Source organism: Trichechus manatus, unplaced genomic scaffold, assembly GCF_000243295.1.
Source record: "Trichechus manatus latirostris isolate Lorelei unplaced genomic scaffold, TriManLat1.0 scaffold00001, whole genome shotgun sequence".
In the NCBI taxonomy this organism is placed as follows: Eukaryota; Metazoa; Chordata; class Mammalia; order Sirenia; family Trichechidae; genus Trichechus; species Trichechus manatus.
Window position 1 is genome coordinate 13,942,095 of NW_004443937.1, and position 20,429 is coordinate 13,962,523.

Genomic DNA, 20,429 nt, shown 5'->3' on the forward strand with positions numbered 1-20,429 from the left:
TACAGCTAGATAAGCCCTGTAAACATATTTATGGTTTCCTGTGTGATCGTTAGGGAGCCCTGGTGGTTTGTGTATATGTGTGTGTGTGTGATATTTGGATATTTATTAAGGTTTTGTCTTCTTGGTGGATTGGCCCTTCAATCATTATATAATGGCCTTCCTTGTCTTTTTTATGGTTGATTTTGCTTTAAAGTCTATTTTGTCTGAGATTAGTATTGACATTCCTGCTCCCATTCTGCCCTGTCCAACTGCAAAATCCTCTTGCTGCCAGTTTTTACCATGCGCACTGCAGCCAAGGCTGTCCTCTGCTATCTCTGGTTTCTCCCATCTCACTCCTCTTTGGCTCCACCAACCTCTCCCTGTCCCCCTCCCACAGGCTAAGTCTTCTCTCCATCCCTTCCTATACTCATCCCTCATCCCCACATATTTCCTGTTTTACCTAAATTTGTAGTCATCTGGCAAGAAGTAGCCCATCTCGCAATCATGTCGAGCCCGGAAAATCTGTTTCAGCAGGTTCTGCTTGCTGAAGCCATATCCATTCAAAACGCAGCCCCCAAAAAGGAGTTTCCCTCCAGCGAACATCTGTTGACAGACAGGAAGGAAACAGAGCAGGAGGCCCTCAGCACATCAGCATGAAATAATAAGGCAGGTGAGTTCTGAAGGTTGGAGGACAGGGCCATGGGCCTTGCAGAGCTTGCGCTGGAATTTAGGCCTCTGGTGGTCGGGGAAGTGGTGCTGCCTGCCTGAGTGGCCCAGTGAGGTGTGGCTGAGCCCGGCCTCAGGCCAGGCCCCCAAGTCAGAGCATAGCCCCACCCTCCCACCCTTAGCCCTGCTGCTGGGCACTTCACTCATAGCCCTCCCAGCCTGCTGGGGCCTGAAGGGTGACTCCCTGCTCAAAGGTCCCACCCCGCTGCCCACAGCCGTCCAGCCCACTCTGCATCTCATCCCACATATCTGTGTGCATGCTCAGCCCTCTTCGGGGGAGGGAAGATATGCTCCTCTCTGTACCCTCCATCTCCCACGTGTCAGTCTCCAACAATTAGAGACTTGTCCAAAGATTTATGGGCAAGGACACTCATCATGGCACTATTTGTTATGGGGAAAAAAAAAAGTTGGAAATAACCTAAATGTCCTACAAAGGGAGCACAGAGAGAGAAATTGAATGGCAGACCACTATGCAGTCATTAAAAATCAGGTGTTACAAATGATTTAAAAACCGGGGGAAATGTTCGTGGTATCATTTCAGTTAACAAAGCAGGAGCCCAAACTACATATGAAGATAAAGACTGCAAGGCCAGATACCAAAATTGTGAGCTGGGGCCCTGTGCTTGTACTCTCTCTGTGTAATATTATGATTATTTTCTAAATTGAATTTTCCAAGTTTTCTCTAGCGAACACAATTTTTTTTTACAATAACTGTTTTTAGTATAACCAAACCAAAAATACCAAACCAGTTGCGTCTAGTCAATTCTGACTCATGACGACTCCATGTGTGCAGAGTAGAACTGCTCCAAAGGGGTTTCGAGGCTGTGACCTTCTGGAAGCAAATCACCAGGCCTGTCTTCCAAGGAGCCTCTGGGTGGGTTCGAACAGCCAGTCTTCAATTAGTAGTCGAGTGCTTAGCTGTTTGCACCACCCACGGACTCCTGTTTTTAGTATAAAGCTTATTTAAAAACATATCATGAAAAAAATTTGATTCTTTGGGTTAAGCACCTCCTGTCCCTTCAGTCTCCTGGATTGGGGAACACATTGGGTAGGGATGAGGGATGGCGAGGGGAAGCTGGGCTCCAGCCTCAGCTCCCTGTGCTAGGTGACCCCAGATGAGTCCTTCCCTCTCCAGCCTCTGCGTGGGCAGGGAGTAGATCCCAAAGCCCACCCTCCCTCATTGTCCCTCTCTTCCTCATTCCTCCCACATCTGCGACTGGGCTCCGGCTCACCAGAACCATGCCCTGCACCACTGCATACTTCTTCACCAGCAGAGGCGGGTCGTTCTGCAGGGGGCTGTCCGGGTCATACCGTAGCAGGCGGTAGGGGTCGTGCCGGCACTGCCAAGACAGAAATGCCCAGTGCTGCTCACCCCATGCCAAGAAACTATCAAGTGTTGTTTTAATTGCCATCGAGGGGGTTCCTGTGCCAAGAAGACTCACCTGGATTCCGAGATTCTTGGCCAGGTGAGTGCCTATCTGAGCCCTGGAGCCCCATGCAACATCCCCTCCCCACTCCTGCCCAAGGGGCCATTCCACCCCTACAAGTACTCCTCCATGACAAGCTCACTGTCCCCAGAGGCAGTGGGTCCACTGCGGCCCACTACTGGTGAAGGTCGTCACTGAGATGACACCTCCCAGCATCTTCTGGGTTACACAGAACATGAGTGCTCCCTCTGCCCTGGGATAAGCCCTTGGGAGTTTGAAGATGAAAGCCATACTCCTGACGCACCCATTTCCAGGCTTAGGCGGCTACTTCCCACAGGATAAAGGATTCCTTCTCCCCATACCCCAGGCTGGCTGCCCCTGCAGGCCACTGAATCCAGTGCAGGACTGGAACTGCACCCACACCTCAATCCAGACTAAAGCTGGTTCTTTCACCTCCTTCATTCTGGATGCTACAGATCCATTAATACAGCCAAGGTGGGAGGTGTCATCTCAGTTTTAATCTGCCTTTATTTTCAGGAGCCTCCAGCTACCCTGCTGAGTCACACTGACCTTTCAATTAAAAACGGGACACCCAGAATGGCTCCCAGTGCTCAGGCTTTCAAGGTTAAGAGAATGCCAGGGAGTGTTTCTTCCCTAATGGTGGGACACAAGTCACGGTGAGACCAGACACCACCTATAGCCTTGGCACCCATCACTCCCACCATCCAGACCTTCATCTGCTCCTCCACCTTAGCTAGGCCTTGTCCCCACTCCTGCTGTTCATGGCGGAGCCGGAGCACCCAGGAATTCCCATTGTTTAGGGACAATTATGAATGAACAGCTAAGAGCCCCATAAACTAGTCAATTGTAAGTCCTATGTGGGGAGGATTAGGTCTGTCTTATACACTGATGGGCACAGAGCAGGTATGAAACAAATGTTCACGGAATTGAACGAAATCAGAAGTTGACTCCAGAAAACAAACGTGGCTTTGATGTATTAGTCTATCGGAAAGGCTTGTGACTGACTCTGTGCTAATTTGGAATGAAAGAGTGAGTTGGTTATTGGTATCTGATCAGAGGAGTCCCAAATCCTGAGCTCCTGGTATTGGTGAGAAGGACTTAAAGAGGTCACCATGTGGACACAAAGCTCACGTGTCCTCATGGCATCCTCTGCCTCAGTTAGTCTGGGGATGTGGCCACCCCCTGATTTGTGATAACATGCCGAGGATGACTTAAAGGATGAAGACCTGAGACTTAGGGATGACTGTGTTGGGGCACAAGGGCAGAATGGGGTTACAGGCACCCTGTCTAGCCCTTGGGCCCCTGACTCCCTTGGGACTTCAACCACAAGGAGCTGGAGCTCAAGCAGCCCTTTCTTCTGTGTCAGCCTTTGCATAGGCCCCTGCCTTTGCCAAAAACACTCAGCCTGGGGACCCTCTGGCCTTCTGAGAGGTGGCAGGCACATCCTTCCTGGCTCCTGCAGTGCCTGGAGCTGCCCTCCTTGCGTGGCCCTCATCAGGGCCTGCAGAACTTGTCCCCCACCTTGCTGGAAGCTCCTCTACTGTGTGTGAGTCAGCCATGGGGCCCAGGGCCTGCTTGGGCCCAGCTCACAGTAGGCACTCAGGGACTGTATGCAAATGCAGAAGGTGGTGGGGAACACAGCTCTGCTCTAAATAGTCACACAAATAAGTCATCACAACTGTGACTCATGCTCTGGAGGAAAAGTACAGTGCCTTGGCTGTGTCTCAGGATCAGACAGGATGCTCACCTTGATGTGGTGATTCATCCTGGGATGGAAGGGTGAGGGGGGGATGGAAGGGTGAGGGGGAGATGGAGAGGAGGGGAAGAGCATTCCAACAGAAGCAAGCATGTGAGCAAAGGCTGAGGAGAAAACGATCTGAAAGGCCGGAAGGGTAGCCTCTCCCCCAGATGCTAAACCACTCCTGGCCCCGTGGGATCTTCCCTGGGCCCCCTCCCTTGCCTGAGCCCCGCTGGGGCCTCCCCAGTGGCCTTGACCAACCTGGATGCAGGGTGAGGCACGGCCCTGCTGCCGGTGACTGTAGAGGGTGTCCAGCAGCCATTGGAGCTGGGCTGTTCGGGCCGGGTTCTGGACCGAGACAATCCCGAACACCAGCACTTGGCTAGGGTCTCGGGGCGCTGACATGAAGCGCTCCAGCTCCACGTCGGACACCAGGGGTGCCTTTACAATGCATTTGCAGCCGGCTCGGATGTCTTCCTTGCGGATGAGCTTCCGCAGCACCAGCGGGCAGTCGTAGGGTGAGGCTGCCCATGTGGCAGGCCTGTGTGCCTCCCGGGCTTTGGCCCTGCAAGGAGAGCACAGGGGAGGTGCTCAGCAGACAGGCTCTGGCCCGCTCTCATCGCCCCTGGCCCAGACTGAGGAAGGCCCCCTGAGGAGTCCAGCTGCAGGCAGGCCTTGGCTGGCCTCCACACGAATGTGCAGAGCAGCTGGCCACAGATGGATGCCCTGACCACTCTAGGTCTTGGTGTCCTCAGGTGCAAGGCAGGAATAAGAAGCTATTTGTTCATCCATCCATTTATTGAACAAAAACATCAGAGTCATCCTTCACTCCTCTTTCTCTCGCACTCACATCTCATCCAAGCTGTCAGCAAGCTTGTCAGCAATCTGACTCCTTGTCCTACCCTCCACCCCTACCATTGGGCTCCAGGCCGCTAGCCTGTCTTGCCTGGATGCCTGCTGTTACCTCCCAATGGGTGCTCTGTTTCCTTCCTTGGCCCCTCTTCAGTCTACTCTCCACCCGCAGATGGAAGGATCCTGTTAAACCTGAGTCAGGTAACATCAGTCCTCTTCTGGAAACCCATCAGTGGTTTTCCATCTTTTACTGAATAAAAGCTCAAGTCCCTCGAATGCCCTTTAAAGATGGCTGTGATCTCCTCATGCCTTCTCATGCCCCTGACTGCTCTGGTTCTCCTCTCGCTGTTCACACCTTTGCCCAGCACGCTACTGCCTTGCTGGCCTCTTTGCTTATTGCCCAACCTCAAGGCCTTTACTTCTGTTCTTCCTTCTGCTTGGTGTGCTCTCCCCCAGACAGCCACACAACTCAGTCTCTCTCCTCCCTTAAGTCTTTATTCAAATGCAGCCTTCTCAACAAGGCCTGCTCTGACCATCCCTCCACCACCAACACTTTTTCCCCTTCCCTACTTTCTTTTTCTCCATAGCATTGCTCACTATCTTATACACTATCTATCTTAGTCATCTAGTGCTGCTATAACAGAAATACCACAAGTGGACGGCTTTAACAAAGAGAAATTTATCTTCTCACAGTCTAGTAGACTACAAGTCCAAACTCAGGGCAGCAGCTCCAGGGGAAGACTTTCTCTCTCTGTCGACCTTCTCATCAATGTTCCCCTGGACTAGGAGCTTCTCCATGCAGGGATCCCAGGTCCAAAGGACGCACTCTGCTCTCGGCACTGCTTTCTTGGTGGTATGAGGTCCCCCACTATCTGCTTGCTTCCCTTTCATCTCTTGTAAGATAAAAGGTAGTGCAGGCCACACGGCAGGGAAACTCCCTTTACATACACTATCCACATCTTTATTTTGATGATTTTACTTCTCTCTCCCACTAGAACATAAGTTCCCCAAGTTTGTGAATTTAGAGTAAATAGCAGCACTTGGCAAATAGTAAAGATTCACAAATATTTATTGGGCACCTACTATGTGGCAGACACTGTACTGGATTTCGGGGAGGGTTGTAAAGATTATTGTATTTAGACGGTGATAACCAGTTGCCGTCGCGTCTATTCCAACTCATAGTGACCCATACCATCTAAATATAAAGTACAACTATGGTTTTATTTTTACCTACCACCTTACATAGTGTTTATCATTTCACAGCATCTGCAGCACTTGGAATAAACATTGTCTTGGTTAATTCTGCCAACAACCCTGTGGCTTAGGCTGGGCAGAAACTATTACCACCACTTTAAGATCAGAGAACAAAAGGCTCCCACCCGGTAAACAGGTTGCCCAAGTTCATGCAGTAATTAAGTGGCAAGGGCTAGGATTAGAAACCAGGTAATACTAAAACAAGAGCAATGCAAGTAATTTACTGCTTATAATTTTCCAGGGGCTACTTAATACCAGTAAATACTTGCTGAACAAACTTGTTAAGAACATCTCTTGTTCAAGAACCTGCACATCTTGGTGGGGAGGGGTGGGTCAGATCTACTAATCACAACTTATACCAGGATAAATTAAAAATGGATCAAAGATTTAAATGTGGGAAAATTAAACCATAAAAGCTTCAGTAAAAAATATGGGAAAATTACTTTATAATCTTGAAGCAGGGAAGGCCTTTATAACTATAACTCAAAAGCCCAGAAGTCACAATAAAAAAAGATGGATATACCAAAACCAAACAGAGACACCACAAGAAAAGAAAACTACAGGTCAATATCTCCCATGAATATAGATGCAAAAATCCTCAACAAAATACTAGCAAACAGAATCCAACAGCATATTAAAAGAGTCATACACCATGACCAAGTAGGATTTATTCCAAGAATGCAGGCTAGAGGGATGCTTCAAGATTAGAAAATCAATCAACATAATACACCACATCAATAGAACAAAGGAAAAGAACCACATGATCATCTCTATGGATGCAGAAAAAGCATTTGATAAAATCCAACATCCTTTCTTGATGAAAACCCTAAAGAAGATTGAAATAGAAGAGAAATTCCTCAATATGATTCAGGGCATATATGAAAAGCCAACAGCCAACATTATACTTAATGGAGAAAACTGAGAGGCTTTCCCTTTGAAATCGAGAACAAGATAAGGGTGCCTGCTATCACCATTTCTATTCAATATTGTATTAGAAGTCCTAGCCAGAGCAATAAGACAAGAGAAAGACATAAAAGGTATACAGATTGGAAAAGAAAAAGTAAAATTATCTCTATTTGTGGATGACATGTTCCGATATATAGAAAATTCCAGAGTATACAAGAAAATTTCTAGCGCTAATAGAGGAATTTAGCAAAGTTGCAGGGTACAAGATCAACAACAGCAGCAAAAAAAAAAAATCAGCTGGGTTTCTATACACCAGTAATGAGAAATTTGAAAGGAAAATTAGGGAAACAATTCCATTTACAGTAGCATCGAAGAGAATAAAATACATAGGAATAAATTTAACCAGGGATGTGAAGGACTTATACAATGAAAATTATAAAACACTGCTGAAAGAGATTAACCTACTGCCATTGAGTTGATTCTGACTCATAGTGACCCTAAAGGACAGAGTAGAACTGCCGGATAGGGTTTCCAAGAAGAAGCTGCTAAGTTCAAACTGCTGACGTTTTTGTTAGCAGCAAGCTCTTAACCACTGCGCCACCAGGGCTCTGAAAAAGATGAAAGAAGACTTAAATAAATGGAAAGATGTTCCATGTTCATGGATTGGAAGACTTAATATTGTTAAGATATCAATACTACCCAAAGAGATCTATAGATTCGATACATCTTGATCAAAATTCCAACAGCCTTCTTTACAGAAATGGAAAAACCTCAACTTTATATGGAATGGCAAGAGGCCCCAAAGAGCTAAAGCAATATTGAAAGAGAAGAACAAAATAGGAGAATTCACATTTTCTGATTTTAAAACATATTATATAGCTACAGTAATCAAAACAGCCTGGTACTGGTATAACAATAGACACATAGACCAATGGAATAGAATTGAGAGTCCAGAAATAAAACCACACATTGATGGTCAACTGATTTTTGACAAGGGTGCTAAGTCTATTAGATGGGGAAAGAAAAGTCTCTTCAATAAATGGTGTTGGGAAAATTGAATCTCCACATGCAGAAAAATGAAACAGGATCCATGCCTCACACCATACACAAAAATAAATTCAAAATGGATTAAAGACCTAAATGTGCAAACTAAAACCATAAAATTATTAGAAGAAAATGCAGGGGCAACGCTGTTGGGCCTAGCTTTTAACAATGGATTATCTAATATAGTAACAAAAGCACAAACAGCAAAAGAAAAAGTAAATAAATGGAACCTCATAAAAATTAAAAACTTTTATCAAAAGACTTTACCAAGGAGGCAGAGCCAACATGGCACCCTAGACAAACACATCATGCCGTCCCTCTGCAGCAAAGACCCGAAAAATTAAGTAAAACAGATACAAACGTCAATCCTGGAACCCTAAGCATCAAATTAAGCGATAAAGAAGTAGATCAAACACTGAATGGAAGAAGAAACTTAAGGAAAACAGAGAACGAGGAGAGATACAAAGTAGAGGTCCCATGCCAACTAACATGGCACAGCATCATCATCTTAGAACACAGCCAGCAATGTCCTCGGACAGGGAGTAAGGGAAGGAAACTTCATGGAGCTCCCAACAGGAGACAGAGCACCCAGTAACCAGAGAAAAACACTTTCCTACCCCTTGCCCTTCTGCCCCGTACATCCCCTCAGCCCCTTCCCACTGGGCCATGCTGTACCACCTTGGCTAGAAAGCCACTGGCCTGCTACCACCCTGGGTCTGTCCTGTCCTCACCCACTGGTTACCCTTTTTTTTTCCCTTTCTCTCTCTTTTCTTTCTCTTCCCCACCTAGCCCTGTATGCTGCCCCCTTCTCGCCAGCCCCTGCTGTGCCACCGTGGCTAGAGCATACCTGGTGCTCAGGCCTGCTGCAGCACCGGGCCCACACTGCCCCCTCCTTCCTGCCACTTGACCAGCTGCTGAAGAGTGGGAAGTGAACCCATACTACTCCCTGTCTGACACCCCACCTATCTAGTGAGTGGCTATAAACGCCCCCACATCACTGGACCGAAATCAGGAGGTAGACAGCACCTGCCATTCTGCCCTCTGCCACCTCACCAAACCAATGTACAGGAAAGCAGACTTGCCCTGCCTGCTGCTGCCCTGCCCACCGCAACAAGGTGGTGAGAGCTATCTTGCCCACAGATGAGCAAGCAGCAAAACATATCTGGTCTGCCCGCTCTGACATATCAAAACAAAACAAAGAAGCAGGACAAAACAAACAAATATACAATCAATAAATAAAGAAAATAGTACCTTAATGTCTTGAAGACAGCAGACACTATAAAAACATATTAAAAAGTGGAACAAGATGGCTCCAGCAAGTGACCAGAATAAAGAATCAGATGACCTTCTGGTAGAAGAAAAGGTAGTTCTCAATATGGAATTCAAAAGACTAACATTTAGGGCTCTTTAATAGATAAGGAAACAGAGCAAGGAAAACGCAGATAAAATGAAGGAAAAAATAGACAAACTCAAGGAAAACATAGAAAAAGCAATGGAATTCAGGAAAATAATACAAGAACAAAACACCTAATTCTAAATAAATAAACAATTAGAAATCATACAAAACCAGCAACTAGAAATCCAAAATATAAACAACAAAATTTCAGAAATGGACAACCCAATAGAAGGTTTTAGGAGCAAATTTGAAACAATGGAAGATAGAATCAGCAAGATTGAAGACAAATCCATGGACACCTCTTAGTTAAGGAAAAATCAGACAAAAAGAATGAAGACAAATGAAGAAAACCTAAGAACTATGTGGTGCACAACAAAGAATAAAAATTTGTGTGTGATCAGAGTTCCAGAACAGGGGGAGAACATGGAAACAACAGAGATTATTGTTGAGGATTTGCTGGCAGAAAACCTCGAAATATCATGAAAGACAGAAAGCAGACGATACAAGAGGCTCAATGAACCCCATATGGGGTAGACTGCCAAAATAAACTCACTAAGACATATCATAATCACACTTGCCAAAGACAAAGACAAAGAAAGAATCCTCAGAGCAGCTCAAGAAAAACAAAAAGTCACTTACAAACGGGAAACAATAAGACTGATTACTCAACAGAAACTATGTAGGCAAGAAGGCAATGGGATGACATATACAAAACCTTGAAAGAAAAAACTGCCAACCTAGAATAATATATCCTGCAAAGCTCTCTCTCAAATCTGATCAAAAATTAGGATATTTCCAGATAAACAGAAATTAAGGGAATTCATAAAAGCCAAACCCAAATTACAAGAAATATTAAAGGAAGTCCTTCGGTTAGTGACCCAACAGCATCAGACAACAACTGGAGTCTAGGACACAAGACAGCATCAGCCAGATACCAACCTAGGTAAAGAACTCTCACTAATAAAAAAAGCTAAAAGACTTAAAACAGGGAAACAGAGACATCAATCTGTAAATGACAGCAACATCAAAACAATAAAAGAGGGAATAAACGGTGTAGGTATAGAACATTCAAATGGAGAGGAAGTCAAGGTGATATCAAGTAATAAAAAACTGGTTCAAACTTAGGAAGAAAAGGGTAAATTTCAAAGTAACCACAAATAAAGTTAACCAACCTACTCATCAGAATAAAAAAGAAAAACATAAAGTCTCGGGAAACATAAAATCAATCTATAATAATGAAAGAAAGGAACATCCATAAACAAAAGGAATTCAGCACAGGAAAGTCAGAGGAACAAAGAAAACACCAGCAACACACACACACACACACAAAGTACAACAACATGACAGCAATAAACTCATACCTACGGATAATCACACTGAATGTAAATAGCTTAAATGCACCTGTACAAGAGACACAGAGTGGCAGAATGGATTTAAAAAAAAAAATGACCCATCAATATACTGTCTACAAGAGACACATCTTAGACACAGAGACAAAAATATATTAAAAATCAAAGGATGAAAAAAATACATCGAGCAAACAGTAGCCAAAAAAGGGCAGGAATGTCAGTACTAATCTCAGACAAAATAGACTTTAAAGCAAAATCAACCACAAAAAAGACAAGGAAGGCCATTATATAATGATTGAAGGGCCAATCCACCAAGAAGACAAAACCTTAATAAATATCTACACACCCAACGACAGCACTCTGAAATACATAAAACAAACTCTAACAGCACTGAAAAAAGAAATGGACAGTTCTACAAAAACAGTAGGAGACTTCAACACATCATTCTCGGTAAAGGACAGAAAATCTAGAAAGAAATTCAACAAAGATACAGAATATCTAAAGGCCAAAATCAAACAACTTGACCTCATAGACATATATAGAACACTCCCCCCAACAGCAGCAAAGTATACAATCTTTTCCAATGCATATGGAACATTCTCCAGAATAGACCATATTTAAGGCCAAAAACCAACCCTCAGTAAAATCCAAAACATTGAAATAATACAAAGCATTCTTTCTGATCACAGTATCATAAAAGAAGAAATCAATAACAAGAAGAATAAAGAAAAAAGATCAAATACATGGAAACTGAATAACACCTTGCTGGAAAACAACTGGGTAACAGAAGAAATCAAAGAGAGAATCAAAAAATTCCTAGAATCCAATGAAAATGAAAACATATTATACCAAAACCTTTGGGACACAGTAAAGGCAGTGCTCAGAGGTCAATTTATAGCAATAAAGGCACACAACAAAAGAGAAGAAGGGGCCAAAATCAAAATGTTCGGCCTATAACTGAAACAAATAGAAAGAGAACAGAAAAGAAGCTCAGGCACCAGAAGAAAGGAAATAATAAAGATTAGAGCAGAAATAAATGAAATAGAGAATAGAAAAACAATAGAAAGAATCAAACAAGACCAAAAGTTAGTTCTTTGAAAAGATCAGCAAAATCGACAAACCATTGGCCAAACTGAAAAAAGAAAAAAACAGGAGACTAAGCAAATAACTCACATAAGAAATGAGATGGGGGACATTGAAATAGACCCAACTGAAATCAAAAGCATCATAACAGAATACTATGAAAAACTGGACTCCAACACATTTGAGAACCTAGAACAAATTAACAAATTTTTAGAAACACACTGCTTACTTAAACAAACACAAACTGAGATAGAAAATATGAACAGACCCATGACAAGAGAAGAGACTGAAGAGGTAATTAAAAAAACCTCCCAACAACAACAAAAAAAGTGCTGGCCCAGACAGCTTCACTGGAGAATTCTACCAAACACTCAGAGAAGAGCTCACACCAGTACTACTCAAACTATTTCAGAACAGAGAAAAGGAAGGAATACTCCCAAATTCATGCTTTGAAGCCAGTATAACCCTGATACCAAAGCCAGGAAAAGACACTACAAAAAAAGAAAGAAAGAAAGAAAATTACAGACCAATATCTCTCATGAATATAGACGCAAAAATTCTCAACAATATTCTAGACAACAGAATTCAGCATCATATCAAAAAAAAGATACCAAGTGGATTCCTACAAGGTATATGAGGATGGCTCACCATTAGAAAATCAATCAGCATAGTCTACCAGATAAATAGAAGAAAATAAAAGTATCACAAAATCATCTCAACTGATGCAGAAAAGGCATTTGATAAAGTTCAACACCCATTCCTAATAAAAACTCTCAATACAACAGTAATAGTAGGGAAATTCCTCAACATGGTAAAGGGCATCTACAAAACCAACCGCCAACATTGTTCTCAATGGAGAGAGGCTGAAAGCACTCCCCTTGAGAACAGGAACAAAACAAGGATGCCTTTATCACCACTCCTATTTAACATTGCACTGGAAATCCTAGCTAGAGCAATAAGGCAAGAAAAAAAAAATAAAGGGAATCCAAATTGGAAAGGAAGAAGTAAAAATATCCAATTTGCAGATATGATACTATACATAGGGAACCCCAAAGATTCCACAAGAAAACTACTGGAACTAACAGAAAGATTCAGCAGAGCAGCAGATACAAGATCAACATATAAAAATCAGCCGGATTCCTACACACCAACAAAGAGAACTTTGAAAAGGAAACCATAAAAACAATACCATTTATAATAGCCCCTAAAAAGATAAAATACTTAGGAGTAAATTTAACCAGGGATGTAAAAGACCTGTACAAAGAAAACTACTAAACACTATTGCAAGAAACCAAAAGATATGTACATAAATGGAAAAACATACTAGGTTCATGGATAAGAAGACTCAACATTGTGAAAATGTCAGTTCTACCCAAAGTGATCTACAGATATAATGCAATCCTGATCCAAATACCAATAGCAATCTTTAACGAGATGGAAGAACTAATCACCAACTTTATATGGAAAGGAAAGAGGCCCTGGGTAAGAAAAGCATTATTAAAGAAAACGAACAAAGTAGGAGGCCTCACACTACCTCATCTCAGAACCTACTATACAGCCATGGTAGTCAAACCAGCCTGGTACTGGTATAATTACAGACACATAGACCAATGAACAGAATCCTGAACCCAGATGTAAATCCATCCACTTATGGTCACCTGATCTTTGACAAAGGACCAAAGTCCATTAAAGGGGAAAAGACAGTCTTTTTAACAAATGGTGCTGGAAAAACTGAATGTCCATGTGTAAAAAAATTAAACAGGACCCATACTTCATACCACACACACAAAGACTAACTCAAAATGGATCAAAGACCTAAAAATAAAACCTAAAATGATAAAGATCATGGAAGAAAAAATAGGACAACACTAGGGGCCCTAATAAATGGCAAAAAGAGAATACAAAACATAACTAACAATGCACAAACACTGGAAGATAAACTAGATAACTGAAAGCTCCTAAAATTAAGCACTTATGGTCATCAAAAAAATGAATGAATCCAAGAAACAACTCACAACACAGATGAATCTGGAGGGCATTATGCTGAGTGAAATAAGTCAATCACAAAAATACAAATATTGTATGGGACTACTATTATAAAAACACAAGAAAAGATTTACACACAGAAAAAAAAATCTTTGATGGTTACAAGTGAGGCGAGGGGTGAGGACAGTAAATCACTAACTAGATAGTAGACAAGCATTAAATTTGGTGAAGGGAAAGACAATACACAATATAAGGGAAATCAGCAAAAACTTGACCAAGGCATAGTCATACAAGCTTCCTAGACCGAGTTACTAGGGCTGAAGGCCGGGGACCAGGGTCTCGGGCATAACATAGTTCATAAAGAAAATGCTCTACATCCTACTTTGGTAAGTAGCGTCTGTAGTGTTAAAAGCTTGTGAGCAGCCATGTAAAATACCTGTCCCATGTTTGGAGCAAATGAGAATGAAGAAAACTGAAGACCTAAGGAGAATAGTCCAAAGGACTAATGGAGCACGTGAACCACATCCTCCACCAGCCTGAGACCTGAAGAAGTAGATGGTGCCCAGCTACCAACAACAACTACTCTGACAGGGATCACAATAGAGGGCCCCAGACAGAGCTGGAGAAAAATGTAGAACAAAATTCAAATTCACAAAAAAAGACTAGACTTACTAGTCTGACAGAAACTGGAGGAACCCCTAAGACCATGGCCCCCCGGACTCCCTGCTGAGAACTGAAGCCACTCCTGAAGTCTACCTTTCAGCCAAAGATTAGACAGGCCTAAAAAACAAACAATAACACATGTGAGGAACGTGCTTCTTAGTTCAGTCAAGTGTACAAGACCAAATGGGCAATGCCTGCCCAAAAGCAAAGATAAGAAGGGAAGAAGGGATGGGAAAACTGGATGAATGGACACGGAAAACCCAAGGTGGAAAGGGAAAGAGGAAGAGTGCCAACACACTGCAGGAATTGCAACCAATGTCACAAAACAATTTGTGTATAAATTTCTGAATCAGGAACTAATTTGCGCTGTAAATTTTCACCTAAAACAGTTAGAAAAAAAAAAAAAAAAAGACTTTACCAAAAAAGTGAAAGGACAAGCTAGTGAGTGAGACAATATCTTTGGAAACCATATATCTGATAATAGTCTAATAACCAAAATATATACAAAACTTTGATAACAACAAAAAGACAACCCAATCATCAAATGAGCAAAGGACTTGAATAGATATTTCGCCAAAGAAGACGTTCAGATGGCCACTAAACACATGAAAAGATGCTCAACATCATTAGCCATCAGATAGATGCAAATCAAAACCACAATGAGATACCATTTCTCTCCCACTAGAATGTTGTTGTTAGGTGCCACTGAGTCAGTTCTGACCCATAACGACCCTATGTACAACAGAAGGAAACACTGCCCGGTCCTGCACCATCCTCATGATCGTTGTTATGCTTGAGCCCATCGTTGCAGCCACTATGTCAATCCATCTCATTAAGGGTCTTCCTCTTTTTCGCTGACCCTCTATTTTACCAAGCATGATGTCCTTCTCCAGGGACTGGTCCCTCTTGATAACATGTCCAAAGTACGTGAGACGAAGTTTCACCATCCTTGCTTCTAATGAGCATTCTGGCTGTACTTGTCAAGACAGATTTGTTAATTCTTCTAGCAGTCCATGGTATATTCAATATTCTTCACCAACATGATAATTCAAAGGCATCAATTCTTCAGTCTTCCTTATTCATTGTCCAGCTTTTGCGTGCATATGAGCTGATTGAAAACACCATGGCTTGGGTCAGGCACACCATAGTCCTTAAACTGACATCTTTGCTTTTTAACACTTTAAAGAGGTCTTTTACAGCAGATTTGCCCAATGCAAGGCGTCGTTAGATTTCTTGACTGCTGCTTCCATGGGTGTTGATTGTGGATCCAAGTAAAATGAAATCCTTGACAACCCTAATATTTTCTCCGTCTATCATGATGTTACTTACCGGTCCAGTTGTGAGGATTTTTGTTTTCTTTATGTTGAGGTGTAATCCATACTGAAAGTTGTGGTCTTTGATCTGAATCAGTAAGTGCTTTGAGTCCTCTTCACTCTCAGCAAGAAAGGTTGTGTCATCTGCATACTGCAGGTTGTTAATGAGTCTTCCTCCAATCCTGATGCCTGGTTCTTCTTCATATAGTTCAGCTTCTCAGATTATTTGCTCAGCATACAGATTGAATAAGTACGGTGAAAGGATACAACCCTGACACACACTTTTCCTGACTTTAAACCACGCAGTGTCCCCTTGTTCTGTTCAAACGGCTGCCTCTTGGTCTAAGTACAGGTTCTGAATGAGCACAATTAAGTGTTCTGGAATTCCCATTCTTCGCAATGTTATCCATAATTTGTTATGATTCACACAGTCAAATGTCTTTGCATAGTCAATAAAACACAGGTAAACATCTTTCTGGTAGTCTCTGCTTTCAGCCACGATCCATTTGACATCAGCAATGATATCCCTTGTTCCATGTCCTCTTCTGAATCCAGCTTGAATTTCTGGCAGTTCCCTGTTGATGTACCACTGCAGCTTCTTTTGAATGATCTTTAGCAAAATTTTACTTACATGTGATATTAATGGTGTTTGATAATTTCCACATTCAGTTGGATCACCTTTCTTTGGAATGGATAAAAATATGGATCTCTTCCAGTCGGTTGACCAGATAGCTGTCTTCCAAATTTCTTGGCATAGACAAGTGAGCTCTTCAAGTGCTGCATCTGTTTGCTGAACCATCTCAATTGGTATTCCATCAGTTCCTGGAGCCTTATTTTTCACCAATGCCTTCACTGCAGCTTGGACCTCTTCCTTCAGTACCACTGGTTCTTGATCATATACTGTCTCTTGAAATGGCTGAATGTTAACCAATTCTTTTTGGTACAGTGACCCTGTGTATTCCTTCCATCTTCTTTTGATGCTTCCTGCCTCGTTTAGTATTTGCCTCCACAGAATCCTTCAATATTGCGGCTCAAGGCTTGAATTTTTTCTTCAGTTCTTTCAGCTTGAGAAATGCTGAGTATGTTCTTCCTTTTTGGTTTTCTATCTCCAGCTCTTTGCACATGTCATTATAATACTTTACTTTGTCTTCTCAAGCCGCCCTTGGAAATCTGTTCAGCTCTTTTATGTCATCATTTCTTCCTTTCACTTTAGTTACTCTACATTCAAGAGCAACTTTCAGAGTCTCTTCTGACGTCCATTTTGGTCTTTTGTTTCTTTCCTGTCTTTTTAATGACCTCTTGCTTTCTTCATGTATGATGTCCTTGATGTCATTCCCCAACTGGTCTGACCTTCAGTCATTAGTGTTCAATGCGTCAAATCTATTCTTGAGATGGTCTCTAAATTCAGGTGGGATATACTCAAGGTCATACTTTGGTCTCGTAGACTTGTTCTAATTTTCTTTAACTTCAGCTTCAACTTGCATATGAGCAACTGATGGTCTGTTCCACAGTTAGTCCCGGTCCTTGTTCTGACTGATGATACTGAGCTTTTCCATCGTCCCTTTCCACAGATGTAGTCGATTTGATTCCTGTGTATTCCATCTGGTGAGATCCACATGTACAGGCACCATTTATGTTGCGAGTTGAAATGGACGGGGACTGGCCATTTTGAATCTGACAATTATATGGTCTACTATGCTGGGAATGACAAATTAAAGAGGAATGGTGTTGTATTCATCATCAAAAAGAACATTTCAAGATCTATCCTGAAGTACAATGTTGTCAGTGATAGGATAATATCCATACGCCTACAAGGAAGACCCACTAGGATAGATACGATAACAAAACAAAACAAAAAATCAGAAAATAACAAATGTTAAGATGTGTAGAAACTGGAACCCTTATCCATTGCTGGTAGAAATGCAAAATGGTACAGCCACTGTGGAAAACAGTGTGGTGGTTCCTCAAAAAACTAAAAACAGGATTACCATATGACCCAGCAATTTCACTTCTAGGTATATAGCCAAAAGGCTTGAAAGCAGAGACTTCTACACCAGTGCTCACTGTAGCACTATTCACAGTAGCCAAAAGGTGGAAACAACCTAAAGGCTTATCAACAGATGAACAGATAAACAAAATGTAGTAAATACATACAATGGAATACTACTCAGCCAGTAGAAGAAATGAAGTCTTGATATATGCAACAATATGATAGAGCTTAAAGACATTATGCTGAGTGAAATAAGTCAATCACAAAAGGACAAATATTATATGACCTCACTTATATAAAAAGACAAGAAAAGGCAAATGTATAGGGACCAAAATTTATTAGTGATTACCAGGGGCAGCAGGCAGGGGGAAAGAGTGGTTACCAGGGGCAGGAGGGGAAAAGAGGAGGTATTAATGGTGATGGAAAAATCACATTAAGGGTAGCGTTGCACAGTTAATTACTGAAATGTTGTCAATAAGTTGTATACCTGTAAAAAGCTGAACTGGCAAACGTTGTGTGATACATATACTTATTACAACAACGATAAAAAAAAAAAGGAATAGCTGCTGAGTCTGCTTATATACAACTAAAAACTTCACGGGATTTGTTTCCTTGATTTGGAAGTTTAGGGTCATGGTTTCATGGGACATCCCATTTAATTGTCCTAATAACAAGTTTAGTGCTTCTGTTCTACCTCCTAGTGTTTTGTTCCATAGTGCTGTGATCTTAAAAGCCTGCAAGCGCCCATCCAAGGCACAACAATTAGTCTCTATTTGCCTGGAGCAACAGAGAAAGGAGTCAGAAATAGGAGGAGCATATGGGATGTGTGGCTAATTGCCTCCATGAACAACTGTTTCCTTTGCCATGAAACCAGAAGAACCAGATGGTGCCCAGCTACCATTTCTAAACATTTTGATAAATATTCTATAGAAGAATTCTGATCAGAATTACAAAATATCATGGACTCCAGACTTTCTGGAGCCATGGAGGCTGGATGAATCCCTGAAACTATTGCCCTGAGATAATCTTTAAGCCTTAAACCAAAAATATCCCCTGAAGTCTTCTTAAAGCCAAACAATAGTTCAATAGTTCAGCTTAGCTAGTGAAGAATGTCTGTCTTGATCATTGTGCTCTTTCAAGATCTAGCTACATGCCAGGGGGTGGGGGGAGGGGACTTTCTTTGATGGTTACCAGGGATGGGGCAAGGAGGAAGGGAAAATTACCAAATAGATAGAAGACACCTGTTAACATTGGTGAAGGGAAAGGCAATACATAATATGGAGGAAGCCGCAAAACATGACCAAAGTATGGGAGGACACTGAGAAGAAAGCGAGAACAGAGGCGTGGTCAACATGGCGGAGTAGTTAGACGCTTCCTATATCCCTCTTACAACAAAAACCTGGAAAAACAAGTGATTTGATTCTACGTGAATATCTGGGAGCCCTAAATAAGGCAAGGTTAAGAAATCCGTCTGACTGATACGGGAGAGGGAGACCGTTTGGAAGAGGTGAGGAGGGCCAGAGCCGCGGTGGCAAAACTGCAGCACCACAGCCACACCAGTCAGCAGTGAAGCAGGCAAACAGCTGTGCTGTACGTGCACTCGGGAAGCAGTTTCCACATCGAGAAAGACCGGGCAGCGGAGATTCTGCTTGGACACTCCGAACCTGTGAAGAGCAGCTCCCAAGAGGCTAAGATAAGTAATGCGTGCACACTTTCGCGGGGATTAAAAGAAAAAAAAAGCCCATTTGGGAAAAACCTCTCTCCCTTTTACCTCCTCCCTCCGCGCTCTACACCAGAAGTCCGCTGGGCCAGAAGTAGATCCCAAAAGGCACCCTGACCCATTCTCCTGGCCTTGGAGAGGGAACAAATAAGCTGCTGGCTCCCCTAGGCCAGGAACACAGGGTCAGCACAGCTCCTTTGCTGGGCACAGGTATCAGGGGTCCGCAGACTCTAACTGCCTTACACCCCTGTATAGACTTGTGGGGACCCATCTCAACAGCGTTAGTCCTCCCTGCCATAGTACAACAGGGCAAACACCTGAAGTTTAACTTCAACTGCTTCAGCTGTGAACTGGCAGATCTGTGACCTTGAAACAGCCCTGCCCCTTAAGTAGGCACTTTTATCAATCTGCAGCAGGGGCTTCAGGACTGGTGGTAGCACCTAAAGTGCCTAATCACCTACTACAGGAGTCCAAGAAAAAGTGGTGCCCTTGAGTCTTTACAGCCAACAGAGAGGGGTGCTCATATTCTGGCTGCAAAACTCACCTGCCTACTCACCCTAGAGAATAGGGACACGCTTTCCTTTCAGACTTTCAGGGGCAGTCGTCAGCCCCCTGCCTGGCTCAGTGCATGATCCCCTACCACAGCCAGAGTCCAGTGCCTGCACCAATCACCCATGCCTCTCTAGGACTGGGGGTGAGAGCCTGCATCACACACTTGGTGACTGACTGCCGGAACACGCGAGCTGAAGCCATACAGGAAAATTTAACAGACTCCTGTGTGCACATACTTAGTTACAGAACAAACTACCTGGTGACAGGACGTTAGAGATCCAAAGGTGTCAAATATCAAACTAGTGCACAAGAGCAGCCTATTTGGGCATATCAAAACAAAACAAAATAAGAAGCTAGGTCTCACTAAGCAAATACAAAATAAAATCATAATAAATTATTGATGGCTCGGAGACAACAGTCAATATCAAGT

General features: G+C 42.8%; 1 protein-coding gene across 1 annotated transcript in view; it reads right to left on the bottom strand.

The window, feature by feature from the left end:
• The window catches only part of CUNH3orf20 (chromosome unknown C3orf20 homolog), a 104,019-nt gene that overhangs the window by 6,276 nt on the left and 77,314 nt on the right, over nt 1–20,429 (bottom strand). Inside the window, exons 11-13 of the mRNA XM_023741753.1 lie at nt 4,153–4,456; nt 1,938–2,045; nt 440–582 (exon numbers count right to left, since the gene is read on the bottom strand). Of these exons, the coding sequence (XP_023597521.1) occupies nt 440–582; nt 1,938–2,045; nt 4,153–4,456 (555 nt within the window). The remainder of the gene's footprint in view (nt 1–439; nt 583–1,937; nt 2,046–4,152; nt 4,457–20,429) is intronic.